Source organism: Microtus pennsylvanicus, chromosome 7 (assembly GCF_037038515.1).
Source record: "Microtus pennsylvanicus isolate mMicPen1 chromosome 7, mMicPen1.hap1, whole genome shotgun sequence".
In the NCBI taxonomy this organism is placed as follows: domain Eukaryota; kingdom Metazoa; phylum Chordata; class Mammalia; order Rodentia; family Cricetidae; genus Microtus; species Microtus pennsylvanicus.
In genome coordinates, this window is record NC_134585.1 from 88,792,581 (window position 1) to 88,806,508 (window position 13,928).

The 13,928-nt window shown below is 46.2% G+C and overlaps 1 protein-coding gene across 2 annotated transcripts; it reads right to left on the reverse strand.

The window, feature by feature from the left end:
- Positions 1-53: 53 nt before the first annotated feature.
- Positions 54-13,670, reverse strand: Casp6 (caspase 6). 2 transcript variants are annotated; one of them, XM_075981342.1, is made up of 7 exons: positions 13,592-13,670; positions 8,131-8,172; positions 7,297-7,446; positions 6,770-6,846; positions 3,442-3,617; positions 1,424-1,580; positions 54-771 (listed from the first exon to the last, which is right to left on the reverse strand). In XM_075981342.1, the coding sequence occupies exons 2-7, from the start codon at positions 8,157-8,159 to the stop codon at positions 530-532; spliced, it is 831 nt and encodes a 276-aa protein (XP_075837457.1). In that variant the 5' UTR covers positions 8,160-8,172; positions 13,592-13,670; the 3' UTR covers positions 54-529. The 2 variants fall into 2 exon arrangements, with proteins under 2 accessions (XP_075837457.1, XP_075837458.1); XM_075981343.1 differs by having other exon boundaries at positions 297-771; positions 7,297-7,443; positions 13,592-13,669.
- Between the last annotated feature and the right edge of the window lie 258 nt (positions 13,671-13,928).

Consider the following 13,928-nt stretch of genomic DNA (forward strand, 5'->3'; position numbering starts at 1 on the left):
CTCCTGCCTAAGTTTTCTGGGTCTGTAATTACAAGTACGAGTCATTATATCCATAATTCTTCAAGGCTCATTTATTTTTTTTTCCAAAATGGGAATTAAATTCATACACAAAATACCTTAATTATAGGTAAATAAGAAAGTAAACAGATACATGACCAAGTCAAATAGGTCACTATAAATTACATAAGCTATGAGTTTTAGATATTTCACTAAATGGAGACAACCTCATTCTGAGTTTCAAAAATCTTGAAAAACATTAAAAAAACAAACGTATAAATGTAAGGCACACAGGTTGGTATTTTGGGTAACTTTGCAGTTTACTACAAAGGTAATAAATGACAGTAGACATTTCTGCAGAGTAATTTCCTGAGGATTTCTCTTAGCCCTTTCATCATCTCCAACACGATTAAAAAACGAACAAACACGAAACACCACTTTCCACGGCGTTTTACATGGATGCGCCAAAGGCTTCATCCAACTGACGGATGTGTCAGAGGAAAATACGTCTAGACAAGACCAGCGACCACAGCTACTTACTAGGCTTGGGACAGAAATGCAGCTTTTTGGTCAGCATCGAGGCAAAGCAGGGGACCTGCTTCTTGCCAATGGCACCCGGGTCTTTGCAGAAGTCCACGCGGCGCTGAGAGACCTTTCTGTTCACCAGCGTGAGCAGCTCCGTGAACTCCAAGGAACTGCCGTACCTCTCCAGCATCTCACACAGATCCTGGATGTACCAGGAGCCGTTCACCGTCTCTCGGTGAGAGTAATACCCTAAAAGAAGATGGGGGAGGTGCTTTATGGCCTTTGCTTCAAGGTGACCAATAAACACTGTTATGATGAATACAGTCACAGAAATGAAAGCTCTTGGAAGCTTATTGGAAAAGAATAAGGTCTGCCGCTCATCATGTGGTCACGGTTCTATCCATTGCTTTGTCTCATGTAGGAAAACATATTAATTCTATGGTTTTACATACATAGGATTAATTACATTTCCGCCACTCTCTAAAAGAGAAAACTAGAACAAGACAATAGTCAGTGATCTTGCAAGGCCAGCGATTAAACAAAACCATTCAGTTCAAAAACAAAGAAATTAGCAGAATGTTTTTTCAGCAAGGCTTTCCACAAATATGACCAGGAAGACACTGCTATTCTATCACCAAATGACAGCAAGATGCTAATAGCAGTACAATTATACAGCTTTGTGGCTGATGTTATTATATTATAACACAATTATACAGGAAGGTTATTGTTATTCCATATGGTATTTTACATTTCGTTTCTTAGGATTTCTTCAGCATGACTATGTCTGTGGCTTTTTAATAGAACGTGGTGATTTAACCTTGAAAGACCCAATCCAACTCAGAGGTGACATAAACTTGAGCCAAGAGTGAACAGGTTTCTAGGCAGCACTCCGCTCACTCACCTTCTGCGACGGAGTAACACATGAGGAAGTCTGCCCCCGCGGGCAGCGTGTACACGGAGGCTGCGTCCACCTGGGTTGTGTTTTCCTGCATGCCTGTCCGATGGTCCACCACATCCAGAGGAACCACCGGTACGTCGTGCTGGTTGCCCCGACAGGCCTACAGAGGAAAGCACACTTTTATTATCTGTCTGCTGCTTTGTTCCCAATGCTTGATGTGCTGTGAGCCTATGTAAGCCAGCATACCCGTCCCTGCCTTAGTAACAGAAATCACATAAGCAATTCAAAAACAATGCAATCAGGCTCTGAGAGATTAAAGCTAACACAGCTGCTTCCCTGGTAATGTTTGCTTTTAGACGATGTGTACAATCCCGCCCCCCCCCCTGCCAATAAACACCAAGATATGCTTCTTTTTAAAAACTGTAAACCTTACCTAAATGTTTTATTCAATCAGGTGATGACTTCCAAATGCTATTTTACCTGTCTACTTTTGGTCATAATTTGTCAATAGTTGAAATAGCATTGCCTGACTCAAAAAGACATCTGTCTATCCACATGCCTTCACCTTCTGTTCTCACTGTATTTTTCAATGGTTAAAAATTAAGTACCTAAGGTGGTGGTACTGGCCTTTAATTCCCAGCACTAGAGAGGCAGAGGCAGGTGGGTCTCCGTGAGTTCGAGGCCAGCCTGGTCTACAGAACAAGTTCTAGGACAGCCAGGACTACGCAGAGAAACCCTGTCTTCAACAAACAAGCAATTAAGTCTCTATGTGAATGTTCATATGTGAGTGCAGGTGCCCCCAGGGTTCAGAACCTCCCTCCACCCCCAGTCCAGCCCTGAGCCTGCGCTCTCTCTCTGTCTCTGTCTCTGTCTCTCTCTCTCTAGCCTTCGTTAATTTATAACTATTAATTCCAAGTCAAAGCTAGCATTAAATTCTTTTATTTTTCTGGTTTGAGGGCCTCATGTTTGTTAGACAAATGGTCTGCCATTGAGCTAAATTCTACTCTTTAGTGTTACAGGCTAAACTATGCTCCACCCTGAAATTCATATGCTCAAGTCTCCAATACCAAATAATATTTCTCATGCTCCAAACATTTGCTTTTAATTTCTGGAACTATTTGGCAGCTTGACATTGAGCTTGGGAAAGGGTAAAAGGGATGATGCAGGGGAGGACTGGCCTGCTTATTCCTACCTCACTTCCACTGGCTTGCATGCACTCCGGCTCCCACAGCCCTGAGCCTAGGCTGCCATGCACAGTCCTGTGCAATCAGGTCTTCCCTTCAATAGCTCATCCTCCACACCCAGCCCAGTCACAGAGACACACTGCTGATTATCTGTCACATCAAATATTAATCAAAACACTTTGGTTGGTTGGTTTTAAGACAGGGTCTCATATGTAGCTCTGACCTTTCTGGAACTTGCTCTACAGACCAGGCTGGCGTCGAACTCATAAAGATCTGCTTGCCTCTGCCTCCCAAGTGATGGGATTAAAGGTGTGCACCACCATCTGGCTAAATTAGGTTTTTTATTTATTTCTTTGTTTTGGTTTTTCAAGACAGGGTTTCTCTGTGTAGCTCTGGCTGCCCCAACTTACTCTGTAGACCAGGCTGGCTGCAAACTCAGAAATCCACCTGCCTCTGCCTCTCAAGCGCTGGGACTAAAGGTGTGTGCCACCACCTCCTGGCTCAAAACGCTCCTATAATAAATGTTAACAGCTCAAAATATAACGATTAGGCCAGGATTCAAAAAAGGCCTTTCCAGCCGGGTGGTGGTGGCGCACGCCTTTAATCCCAGCACTCGGGAGGCAGAGGCAGGTGGATCTCTGTGAGTTTGAGGCCAGCCTGATCTACAAGAGCTAGTTCCAGGACAGGAACCAAAAAGCTAAGGAGAAACCTTGTCTCAAAAATCAAAAAAAAAAAAGACCTTTCCAATTATTGGAGAAACTTATTTTAGAAATTGATATTTTAACCGTTATAATCAACTGAATTTTATGATTGAAATAATGATATGATCAGTCTTACCTGAATGATAAATATCTTGGGTTTTCCAACCAGGCTCTGACACTTGTCTCCTTTGAACAAGCCAGTCAATGTCTGAATTTCAATTTTGGCATCATAGGCATAAATGTGGTTGCCTTCACCGTGGCTCAGGAAGACACACAGGAAGCAATCGGCATCTACATGACTTGAGGTGGACACTACAGGTGTCCCCGAAAATGCATGCAGAGGTAAAAACACGAGTATGTTATCCACATATAGAACTTCAAGTTATTGGTGCTAAAAAATAATACACTTTACAAAACAGTAGGAGAAAGACCTACTTTCTTTAATAAACACAAACTTCCTGTAATAAAACACATCATTTTCTTTTTTTCTTTTTTCTTAACACTGGATCTCATTTTGTTACAAGGCTGGCCCTAAACTCTTTCTTTTTCTAAATGCTAGTTGTTTGAGACAGGGCCTGACACTCTTGCCCATGAAGGCTGGCCTTAAATATCCAGTCATCCTTCACCCTCAGCCTCCTGGTGCTGGGATTACAGGTATGTGTCCTGTCATGGCTGACTTAAAAACCAATTTTAAAGTTTAAAGCAATTTCACATAATATTTCACTAAAAATATTAGCTTTTCAGCCAGTTGTGTGGTGCATGCCTTTAATCTCAGTACTCGGAGGCAGAGGCAGGAGGACCTCTGCGAGTTTGAGGCCAGCTGGTCTATAAAGTCAGTTTCAGGACATCTAGGGCTGTGACACAGAGAAACCCTGTCTTGAAAAGCCCAAAATGAATAAATAAATATAAACAATTTTTTAAAAAATATTAGCTTTTCTTAAGTACAGAAAAATGATTTAGGAAAAAAATGGGGAGGAAGTTACTTAAAGATACAACTAAAACATCACAGACCAACATCCCTAAAGATCATGGATGGGTACAGAAATTCTCAGTAAAATGCTTGCAAGAGGAATTCAACAGCACATTAGAAGAAACATACACCCATGACCAAGTCAGCTTGACTGACTGCAGGATTATAGTAATGGTTCATTACATGCAAACAGAATCAAAGAAGTACATCATGACTTGAGAGATACAGAAAAAGATGACGACAAAGTTGAACCTCCTCTCCTGCCAGGAGCCGTGAGAAACCAGGAATGGCAGGAACACAAGGCGACCCCACCCAGGCTATAGTAGCAGACCTGACAGCAACTCCACAGTAAGGAAAAGCAAAGCGTTTCCTTGAAAAGACAAAAGACATTCTCTTTGACAAACTGTGCTGGGGAAACCATACATCCACAAGGAGAAGTAACTTTAAGACCTGACACTGCTAAAAACAATCCAAGATACAGGCACAAAGAGAACAATGAGATAGTTCACAGGTAAAAGTGCTTGTGGCCAAGTCTCAGGAAATCCCAGAATCCACATGGTAGAAGAAGAAAACCGCTTCCCAAAAGCCATCCTCTGACATCCACATGAGTGCTGTGACAAGGGTACATGCTCGCTTGTGCACACACGTGTACAAACAATGAATGAAAAAACGAGATAGGCATAGGCAGAGACTTTCTGAAAAGAACTCCAACAGCACAGGAACTATTTCCAAGAATTAGCAAATGAGATCATATGAAATTAAATGAACTTTGCAGCAAAAGAAGCAATTGCCAGAGTGAGGATACAGCCTATAGAATGGGAGGAAATCTTTGCTGGCTACCCATCTGAAAGGATTGTTTATATAGTATCTAGACTATATACACAATGAAGGAAAAACCTTCTAGAAAACTAAATAATCCAGTCAGAGATTGATAAATGAAACAGAGCGATGCTTCTCAAAATATGAAGTACCAATTGGCCAGCAGCTGGATGACAGAATGTTCCTCAACCTGAGCCATCAAAAGTGCAAACCAAAAAATGCCTACAGATCATTCTACCTCAGTCAGAATGGCTCCCATTAGGATGAGAAGTGGGCTGGAGAGGTGGGGAAGCTGGGCTCGGGAGGTGAGGAAGTGGACTGGGGAGAAAGGAGCCCTTGTACTCTGCTGGTCAGAGTACAAGCCAGTGCAGCCACCATGGAAATCAATATGGAACTTCCTCAGAACAAACCGCTGCCAGCGGTACCACTCCTGGGAACACACCCAAGGGGACCCAGGTCAGCACGTGACAGAGGCCTCCTCATTCATGTTTGCTGTGGCATGACTCTCAACAGACAAACTATGACATCAGCTTAGCTGTCCCTCAGCTCTTAACAAACAGAAAACGTGGTACATGGGCACAATAGAGTTTTATTCAGCCATAAAGAAGAAAATATGCCATCTGCAGGAAAATGCACAGAACTGGAGACCAGAAAGAGAGGCTTCACAGTCTCTCAATGATCCCTGAAAGTTTAGTATTAGGTCTCACACTGTTCTCTCGCCTGTCAGTCCTCATATTACGCGAAAATAGAAGACAGACGGCTGGAAGGAGAGGAGATGAGGGAACAGAAAGGGAAGAAGGAACCTGGTCAAAACACATGTTCCGGGAGTATGAACGTCACCACGAAATCTGCTTTATCCAGTGGCTATGTGGTAATTTACAACTTCTCTTTAAAAGACCAATGTGACTTTGGCAATAGGTTAAAAGTTTCTTTGAATGAGCAGACTTTCCAACAGTAGACTGAAAAGATCCAGAAACAACAACTCAACAGCTACCCCTGTGGCCGCACCTCAGACAGCCACGCCGAGAGAGCTCTCAGAGCTTCAGGGAGCATTAAGACCCCTGTCCTCCAAAGCTTTTGAGCAAAGCAAAAAAAACCTAGTAAGCAGCCAGTTACAATTATTTAATTAAAGGAAAGTGCTGGAGAAAGTGCAAAGTGATTATGCAAATAGCCATAATAGCCCATTAGTAACTGATTTGAAAGCTCACAGAAAGAAGCAGGGACTGACTGGAAGTTGCATTATAATTAGAATCCCGACACACAGTGCTGCAACAGTAGAAAGACACAAGGAAATAATCAGCACCAGGAAGCAATGAGCAACTAGGGCGAGACCAAGTAAGCCTGCTGAGCAAGACCCAGCATCTGGGGATTGTGCATTTTAGATAGTCACCACCAAACAAGTCACTTCCTTCAACTTTGGAGTAATAATAATAATTCATAAATATATAAATGGAAGCATGCTGATATAATCTTTGGAGACATAATACTTGGCCAGATCTCTGGGTCCAATGGGGAGTGTAAAAACAGAAACAGAATCAATACCAATAGCCTTCTGAAAATTAGGAACAGTTTTTGTTTTTGTTTTTTCTGCTGCATAGTGAATCACTTGTACGGGTCTTTAAAGATAACAAAGTACTCAACCCCACCAGAGATCTTAAATAGCAAGACTACCCACCCTCGTGAATTTTGAGCAGGAGTTCTTGTGCTTTGAGGTCGTTAAAGCATTTCACTTCAAATCCTAGCTCGGAAAACCTGCGGACACAATAAACTGAGCATTAGCTAGTGGGCATTTCCAGGCCATCCATCTCCTTACGTTCTGAGGAATCCCGTGCCTATTTTATGACAGAATGAAAACTGACAATGATAATTCCTCTTGACCAACCTCCTTCTGAAAGGGCTCAACAGTGCCAAGAGCCAACTCAGTGACAACTGTCACATCTACTGCACACCTGTTAGTGACAAGGAAAAACCTAGGGGAAATCAACAGAATAGGGCGAGGAAGGTCGCTCAGGCACGTTTTCAAGGGGGCTCGGTTTATTTGGGGTGAGGGGGAGCGGTTCCTGTTTGTGTACTAGGGATTGGACCTGGGGGCCTCAGGCCTGCTAAGCACATGCTGGGACTAAGTGAGGCTCTTGATCTGTCATCAGGGCTAAATCACGATTAGCTGTCACTTAAGTGTGTCATCACGGCAGAGAAAAGCACCTTCGTGTCAGGTTGTCCCTGTCCGCACTGGTGCCCCGCCTGTCCGGGAGGGTCAAATGCCAGAAGAACCTCTCGTGATTGAAGATGAGGGCGATCCCTCTCCTCTTGTGGTCCATCTTGTACTGTTCTGCTGGGTCAAACACTTCCCTGCTAACAAAGAGTAAAGCACAAACAACTCATGTTAACTCACAAGCCTGCTCAGTCCAAAGTCAGTGTGCAGATGGGAGCCTGCTGCTTCTGCAGGACTGGGCACTGGGGGACAGTATCAGGGAAGAAAGCTAATTGTTGGTTAACAACACGGTGGCCCATCTTTAAGCCCCCATCCCAGGCCCTTTGCATTGATGCTTCCTCCTGCTTCTCCAGGATCCAGTGACATAGGACAACAGCCAGGCCCAGGGCCAAGCTCTAGTAGCAAAGGCACACCTTACCAAAGAGGACATCATTTGAACAGCACTCCAGGTCCTTTGGTGACAAGATGTAGCCTCTAACCCAGTGATTCTCAACCTTCCTAACGCTGCCACCCTTCAATAAAGTTCCCCAAGTTGTGGTGACGCCCAGCCATAAAACTGTTCATTGCTACCTCGTAACTGAAATTTTGTTACTGTTATAAATCATAAGGTAAGTACTTGTGTTTTTCCCGATGGCGATCCCTGTGAAAAGGACCCCCAAAGGGATCCACAGGCTGAGACCACTGCTCTAATCTTGCCTACACATCAGTTCCCCAAGGCTAAAAAGAGCGCTAAGCATAACAACTGAATTCTTACCTTTCCCTTCTGTAAGATGGTTGGGACCAAGAAAGAACAAGGCTTTTATTAGACAAGAGCACACCCTTACCTTCTGTAGAAGCCATCTGTCTCTGTCATGTTTTACTGTCACCTATTAGGAAAACAAAGTCGATGTTTGTTAAGTTTATTGTGACAAGATTTCATTATATAGCCCTGGCTGGCTAGGAACTCTATGCAAACCTGGCTAGGCTCTAACAGAGATCACCTGTCTTTGCCTGAGGGCTGGGATTAACGGTGTGCACTGCCACGCCTTGCTTGTTAATTTTACTTTTAACTAAAGCTCAGTGAACATTTCTCCGCCCCTCTGATCTCTAATCTAAGACTCCTGGGGGATGAAGAGGAGCTACCTGGTCAGTAAACCTGCTCCAGCAACACACTGCTGTTGGGGGGGGGGGGAGGGAGACTACGTGAAGGTGTGTTGCTTCTGTTTATGCTGCGTTTGTTTAACTCTGTGAAGCTGTGATTCGGTGCCTGTCTAGAACACCTGATGATTTAATAAAGAGCTGAATGGCCAACAAGGGAGCAGGAGAAAGGACAGGCGGGGCTGGTGGGTAGAGAGAATATACAGAAGGAGAAATCTGGGAGAAGGAAGAAGTGACCAAAGAAGGAGGAGGACATGTGGGGGGGGGGGCAGCCATCCAGCTACAAAGCAATCCCCGGAGTAAGAGTAAGATTTACAGAAGTAATAGAATGGGAATAAGCCCAGAGGCAAAAGCTAGACGGGATAATTTAAGTCAAGCAAAGCTGGTAAGAAACAAGCCAAGCTAAGGCTGGGCATTTATGACCAAGAATAAACCTCTGTGTGATTTATTTGGGAGCTAGGTGGCAGCCCCCCGGAAAGAGCAAAAAGAGTAAAAACCAAACAACAAACCATAAATAGAAATGGAGAAAATGCCCAAACACATCTGCCTTGAGTTAAACAATTCTGTGGTCACAGAGTGCACAGCAAATGCACAGTTGCTTTGTCGTCCACAAAAAAAAAAAAATGCTTTTGCAAAGAGAACAAGAGCTGAGTCACATAGGAGAACTGAATCCAGCCTGCGGTTAATGTCACCAGTACATGGGATACACTTCTCCCGAAGAGAGCAAGGCTTGCAAAGCCTCAAATTTTCGTCTTCTTTTGTCTTCCTCTCTCCACTGAAAACACCGCTAAGGGAGCCCCACATTCTCTACCGGTTAAACTTCACCACCCTCTGAACGACCTTTGTAGCATCTTTCCCTGCTCTGATGAGCGTTGTGTGATGGAACTCCATGTGCTACATAGCAAGTTTGAGGCCAACCTGGGCTATGTTTCTGGAGGAAGAGAGAAAGGAAGGATTCGGATCCAAATCCTGGCCCCATCTTTTCTGAGCCTCAGTTTCCCCATCTGCAAGTGATGCTACATATGTAAGCTTAGCTCTGAGTCTGGTAAGGTTTAAGGACTAGTATCTTGAATTTTGAATTGACATTGGGAACCATGTATGATGATCCAGAGCTAAAAAGGAATTCAAGCACTTGACTCAAAGTCAGGGCGGAGCAGAAATTCTGTGTGGGCTCCTGTGGCTGGTCCTGCCGTGCTAGTCCCAGGGAGCCAGTTGTCCAATGTGTACAACGCCATGGGTTGTCACTAGCCACCACCGCTACTGAGCATCTGAGAGGTGGCAAGTATAAACGGAGCACAACCTTGCTTTATTTTGACTGAGACAGTCTTTGTTGTGCCTGGACGCCTCACACTCGTAGGCTCAACACACTGTTCCTCCTAGCTCAGCTACAAGTGTGGGCCACCTGGCCCAACTGTTGACGAAGTTAAACGAGGCCCATGCAGTCAATGGCATCTGCAGAGAGTGGACCCAGTGATCAGTTTTTGTCTGATTAACAGATTAAAGGGGGGCAAGAGTTATGAGCAAAGAGAGAACAGGAGACATCTTTCGGCAGGGGTCCTCGAGGCAGAATGGGTGATTTCCCTTTGTGTTTAGACCGTCTCCCCTGGCATCTGACTGTCCCAACTTCAGGTCACCAAAACAAAAGCACTACCACCTGGCAGAGAGTGAGAGTGAGCAGGGAAGTGACTCTTTAACCCTTGAGCACTCCGGCCTATCCCGCTTGGAGTTTGACCAGGCCTCACTACTTCCCTGGAGTCCAGAAGGGCATTAGGTTTCCTCACTGTTCATTCCAGGTCTGAGTGTTAGGATGCAGACTGCTGGTTCTCAGTCCTGAGGAGGGACCGGCAGTTGGCCTTAGTAACAGGGTAAATTTTATATCGACGCTTAAGAATCAATAGACATTTACCTCAGTCTCTACTCTCCCAAATTTCCTTCAGGGTAACTGCCCTTGGCCCTGTTCTACCACAGGAACCAGGTAATTCCTAGACCACCACCGCTGCTCTGAGACAACCACAGAGGGGCTTCACTCTTGTCACAGCTCAAAGCTGGGGGTGGGGGCTACCTCCTTTAGGTAACCTTTCCTTATCTTTTTAGACAATGGTACTATAGAGAAACTGAGTTAACTTCCAAAGAAACAAATAAAACCCTGCCAGAAAAGCTGGCTACTGGCCTCACCCCGAGGCTCTCTCTAGCCTAGGTGGAAGGCGGCTGGTCTCGGAGAAGGTGGTGGCCCATCTGCTGGATATCTCCTTTAGCTTTGCCTAAGGCAGTTCAAAGTGTACCAACAGTGGCTGTGAGGAAACGCCAGTCACAACCTGACGTGTCCCTGAGGGTGAGAGGGCTGGAGAGCAGCTCTCTTCTTCCTAGTCAATGAGAAGCTCAGGCTGGGTTGTCTCACACGTTCCCCTCAGCATGCTCAGGGACCAGGAAATCTTTAACACGGCATTCGGTTTCAAGGCTGTCAGTAAGGGCTTGTTTAATGTAAAGGTGGAATCTACTAATAAAGGTGTTTTACACGTATTTGTGTCTGTAAAGAGGCCAGTAGGCACGCGCCACGGCCCTGTGGAGGTCAGACAACAACCTGCAGGGCAGACTTCCTCTTCCATAACATAATCCCAGGTCTTCCGGCTTGGTGGCAAGTGCCTTTGCCTGCTAAGCCATCTTATCAGCCTGACAGTTTTAACAGAGACTTAAGTGCAGGCCTTAGGGGAGAGAGAGGTAGATGCTTAGGGAAAGTTTCTATTGCTGCGATGGAACACCATGAACAAAAAGCAAGCTGGAGAGGAAAGGGTTTACTTGGCTTTACAATTCCACAGCATTGCTCAACATTGAAGGAAATGAGGGTCGGGTGGTGGTGGCACACGCCTTTAATCCCAGCACTCAGAAGGCAGAGGCAGGTGGATCTCTGTGAGTTTGAGGCCAGCCTGGTCTACAAGAGCTAGTTCCAGGACAGACTCCGAAGCTACAGAGAAACCCTGTCTTGAAAAACCAAATAATAATAATAAAATAAAAAATAAAATAAAAAGAACTCAAACAGAGCAGGAACCTGGAGGCAGGAGCTGATGCGGTGGTCATGGAGGGTGCTTCTTACTGGCTTGCTCCTGGGGGCTTGCTCAGCCCACTTTCTTACAGATCCCAGGAACATCAGCCCAGGGGTGGCACCACCCACGAAGGACTGGCCTTCCCACATTGATAACTAAATAAGAAAATGCCCTACAGGCTTGGGTACAGCCTGACCTACAGTGTAGTGGTTCCCAACCCTCCTAATGCTGCGACCCTTTAATACAGTTCCTCATGTTGTGGTGACCCCCAACCATAAAATTATTTTTGTTGCTACTTCGTAACTGCAGTTTTGCTACTGTTATGAATCATAATGTAAATATCTGATATTCATGGCCCACAGGTTGAGAACAGAATCAGTTTTAGAGCCATTAAGGTTCCCTCCTCTCAGAAGACTTTAGCTTGACAGTTGACATAAAACTCTCCAGCACAAGGCGTCGTCTTCTCAAGGGAGTATTATCTTAGCCAAGAGCTTTAAAGCAGTGATCCCAGGCTAGCCCCGACTTCACATTCTTCCTGCCTCAGACCCCTGGAGTACTGGGTTACATCAAAGCATGACTGGACCCAGCATTTTCTTTCTCCAAGATGTATTCCACATTCTCCAGGCTGGCCTTAAACCTGAGACTCTCCTACCTTAGTATCTTTAGAAGCTGGGGTTAAGTTACCCTCTATGAGATTTAGGAATTTGTGGTCACCTCTTACCTCACCCTGCTTTGATTCGAGGGTTTGTGCCTCGTCTTACTGTGTCTTGTGAGTGTTTGGTTGATGCCCCTTGTGAGTGTTTGGTGATGGTAGGCCTGCTCTTTTCTGGGGTAGTGGATCTAGGGGACAGAGGAGGTGTGTGGGGGGGTGGCTGAGCAGAGGGAAGGGAAGCTGCAGTAGGGATGTGTGGTACGAGAGAAGAATAAATGAAAAAAATTAAAAATGTGAATATCATCAATCCTGATTCTCGGCCTCGTCTCGCTTCTCTTTTCTGTTCCATCCTGATGTACACAGAGCCTTCTAGATCCTTAGTTTCATTTGTGTGAAATCACTCGCCGCTTGTTTTCTCTTTACGGTGATTTCCGGTTGGTGCTATCAGTCACGTGTGTTGATTGCCGGACACTGTGGACATTTTATCTTACTACTTCCAAACCCAAGAACGCAGCAGAACGTGGGCCGGACCTGCCTAAGGTCGGCTCTGAGGGAACTGAAGGCTGAGTCGGCTGGTGGAATCCAAAGCCTGTACAACCTGTCACCAGGTACTCTACTGGAGGCCACTCTCCAAACTAGCTATCAGGAGAATCTACCCATATTCCTTGTCAACCATTTAATAACCTACAAGAAGTAACTCACCTCCTCTCTAGAAGGAAGGGGGCAGGGAGAAAAAGAATCAAACAAAAGGCGGAGGGGATCGGTACACTTGACCCCCCCCTGGCTTCCCACCCCTCACCACTCATTCCTAAGCTGGAGATGGTCATTAGACCCTGTATGTGCACCAGGGCCACTCTCAGCAGGACCATGGGGACTTTCACAGCTTGCCTCTGGAGTAAGGACAGAGCTCTGAAAAGGCCGCCTCTGGTCGACCTTAAAGACCAATTAAACTTGAAGTTTCTAACTTTAACTAGTGCTAGTTTTGATAGACGACAGGAAGCCTGTTCTGAAACGATTAGTAGCATTTATCGCTCTATGGAGAAAAGCTATTTGGGGCTAAAACAGGGCCGGGCAGCAACAGGTTTGCAGGCTGAAGGCAGCCGCCTGCCCAGGTCTGACCCTTGTTTGTGGTTGAGCCCAGCTCCCTCAGACCTGTACCCAGAGCCCTGGACAGTCATTTCCCTCCACTTTTCAGGCAGAAGCGAGCAGCAAAACAGGATTCAACTTGCAAAGCCAAGTTCTCCGCCGCCGCCGCACAGCGCAAGCGCCGCCCTTTAAAGTTTAAACAGCCCAGAGGTTGCGGAACTGGAGGACAAAGGCGCTCTGCAGGATTAGCCTGGGCAAACACTGCTACGTCCGCCACCGCGCAGCTCCGCAATCCCGCAACTTCTACCAGTCCCGCCAGACCCGGGAGACCGCCGCTCGCCCCGCGTCCCCACCTATGCCAACACTTACCAGAGGGCGAGCTCCGGGTGTTCAATCCCTCTAGCAGCTGCTCCGCAGGTCCCCCGCTTCCCGGCAGCCCAGTCCCGCCCCACCCCGCCCCGCCCCAGGGACCGCCTCCGCCTCGCCAAGGGGGCGGGGGGGGGGGACCTCCGTCACCCCGGCAACGCCAGAACGCCACCGAGCCTCCTCTCCCATGCCTTCACAGAGGAACCTGCTCTTGTGTGCGTGTGTGCATGTGCGTGTGTGTATGGGGGGGGGTATGTGGGGATGGAGGAGGTTAGGACACCGCTGCCCACCACTGCCTGTGGGAGCAAGAGGGGCAGCTTCACGACCAGGCTAGGGGACT

Excerpts from the sequence above, each read along its gene's own strand:
- Casp6 (XM_075981342.1), bottom strand. The coding sequence starts at position 8,159 with ATGACAGAGACAGATGGCTTCTACAGAAG. Across the intron at positions 7,447-8,130 it reads ACAGATGGCTTCTACAGAAG|CAGGGAAGTGTTTGACCCAG; the intron begins GTAAGGGTGTGC and ends ACTCTTTGTTAG. Across the intron at positions 3,618-6,769 it reads CCTGCTCAAAATTCACGAGG|TGTCCACCTCAAGTCATGTA; the intron begins GTGGGTAGTCTT and ends GGACACCTGTAG.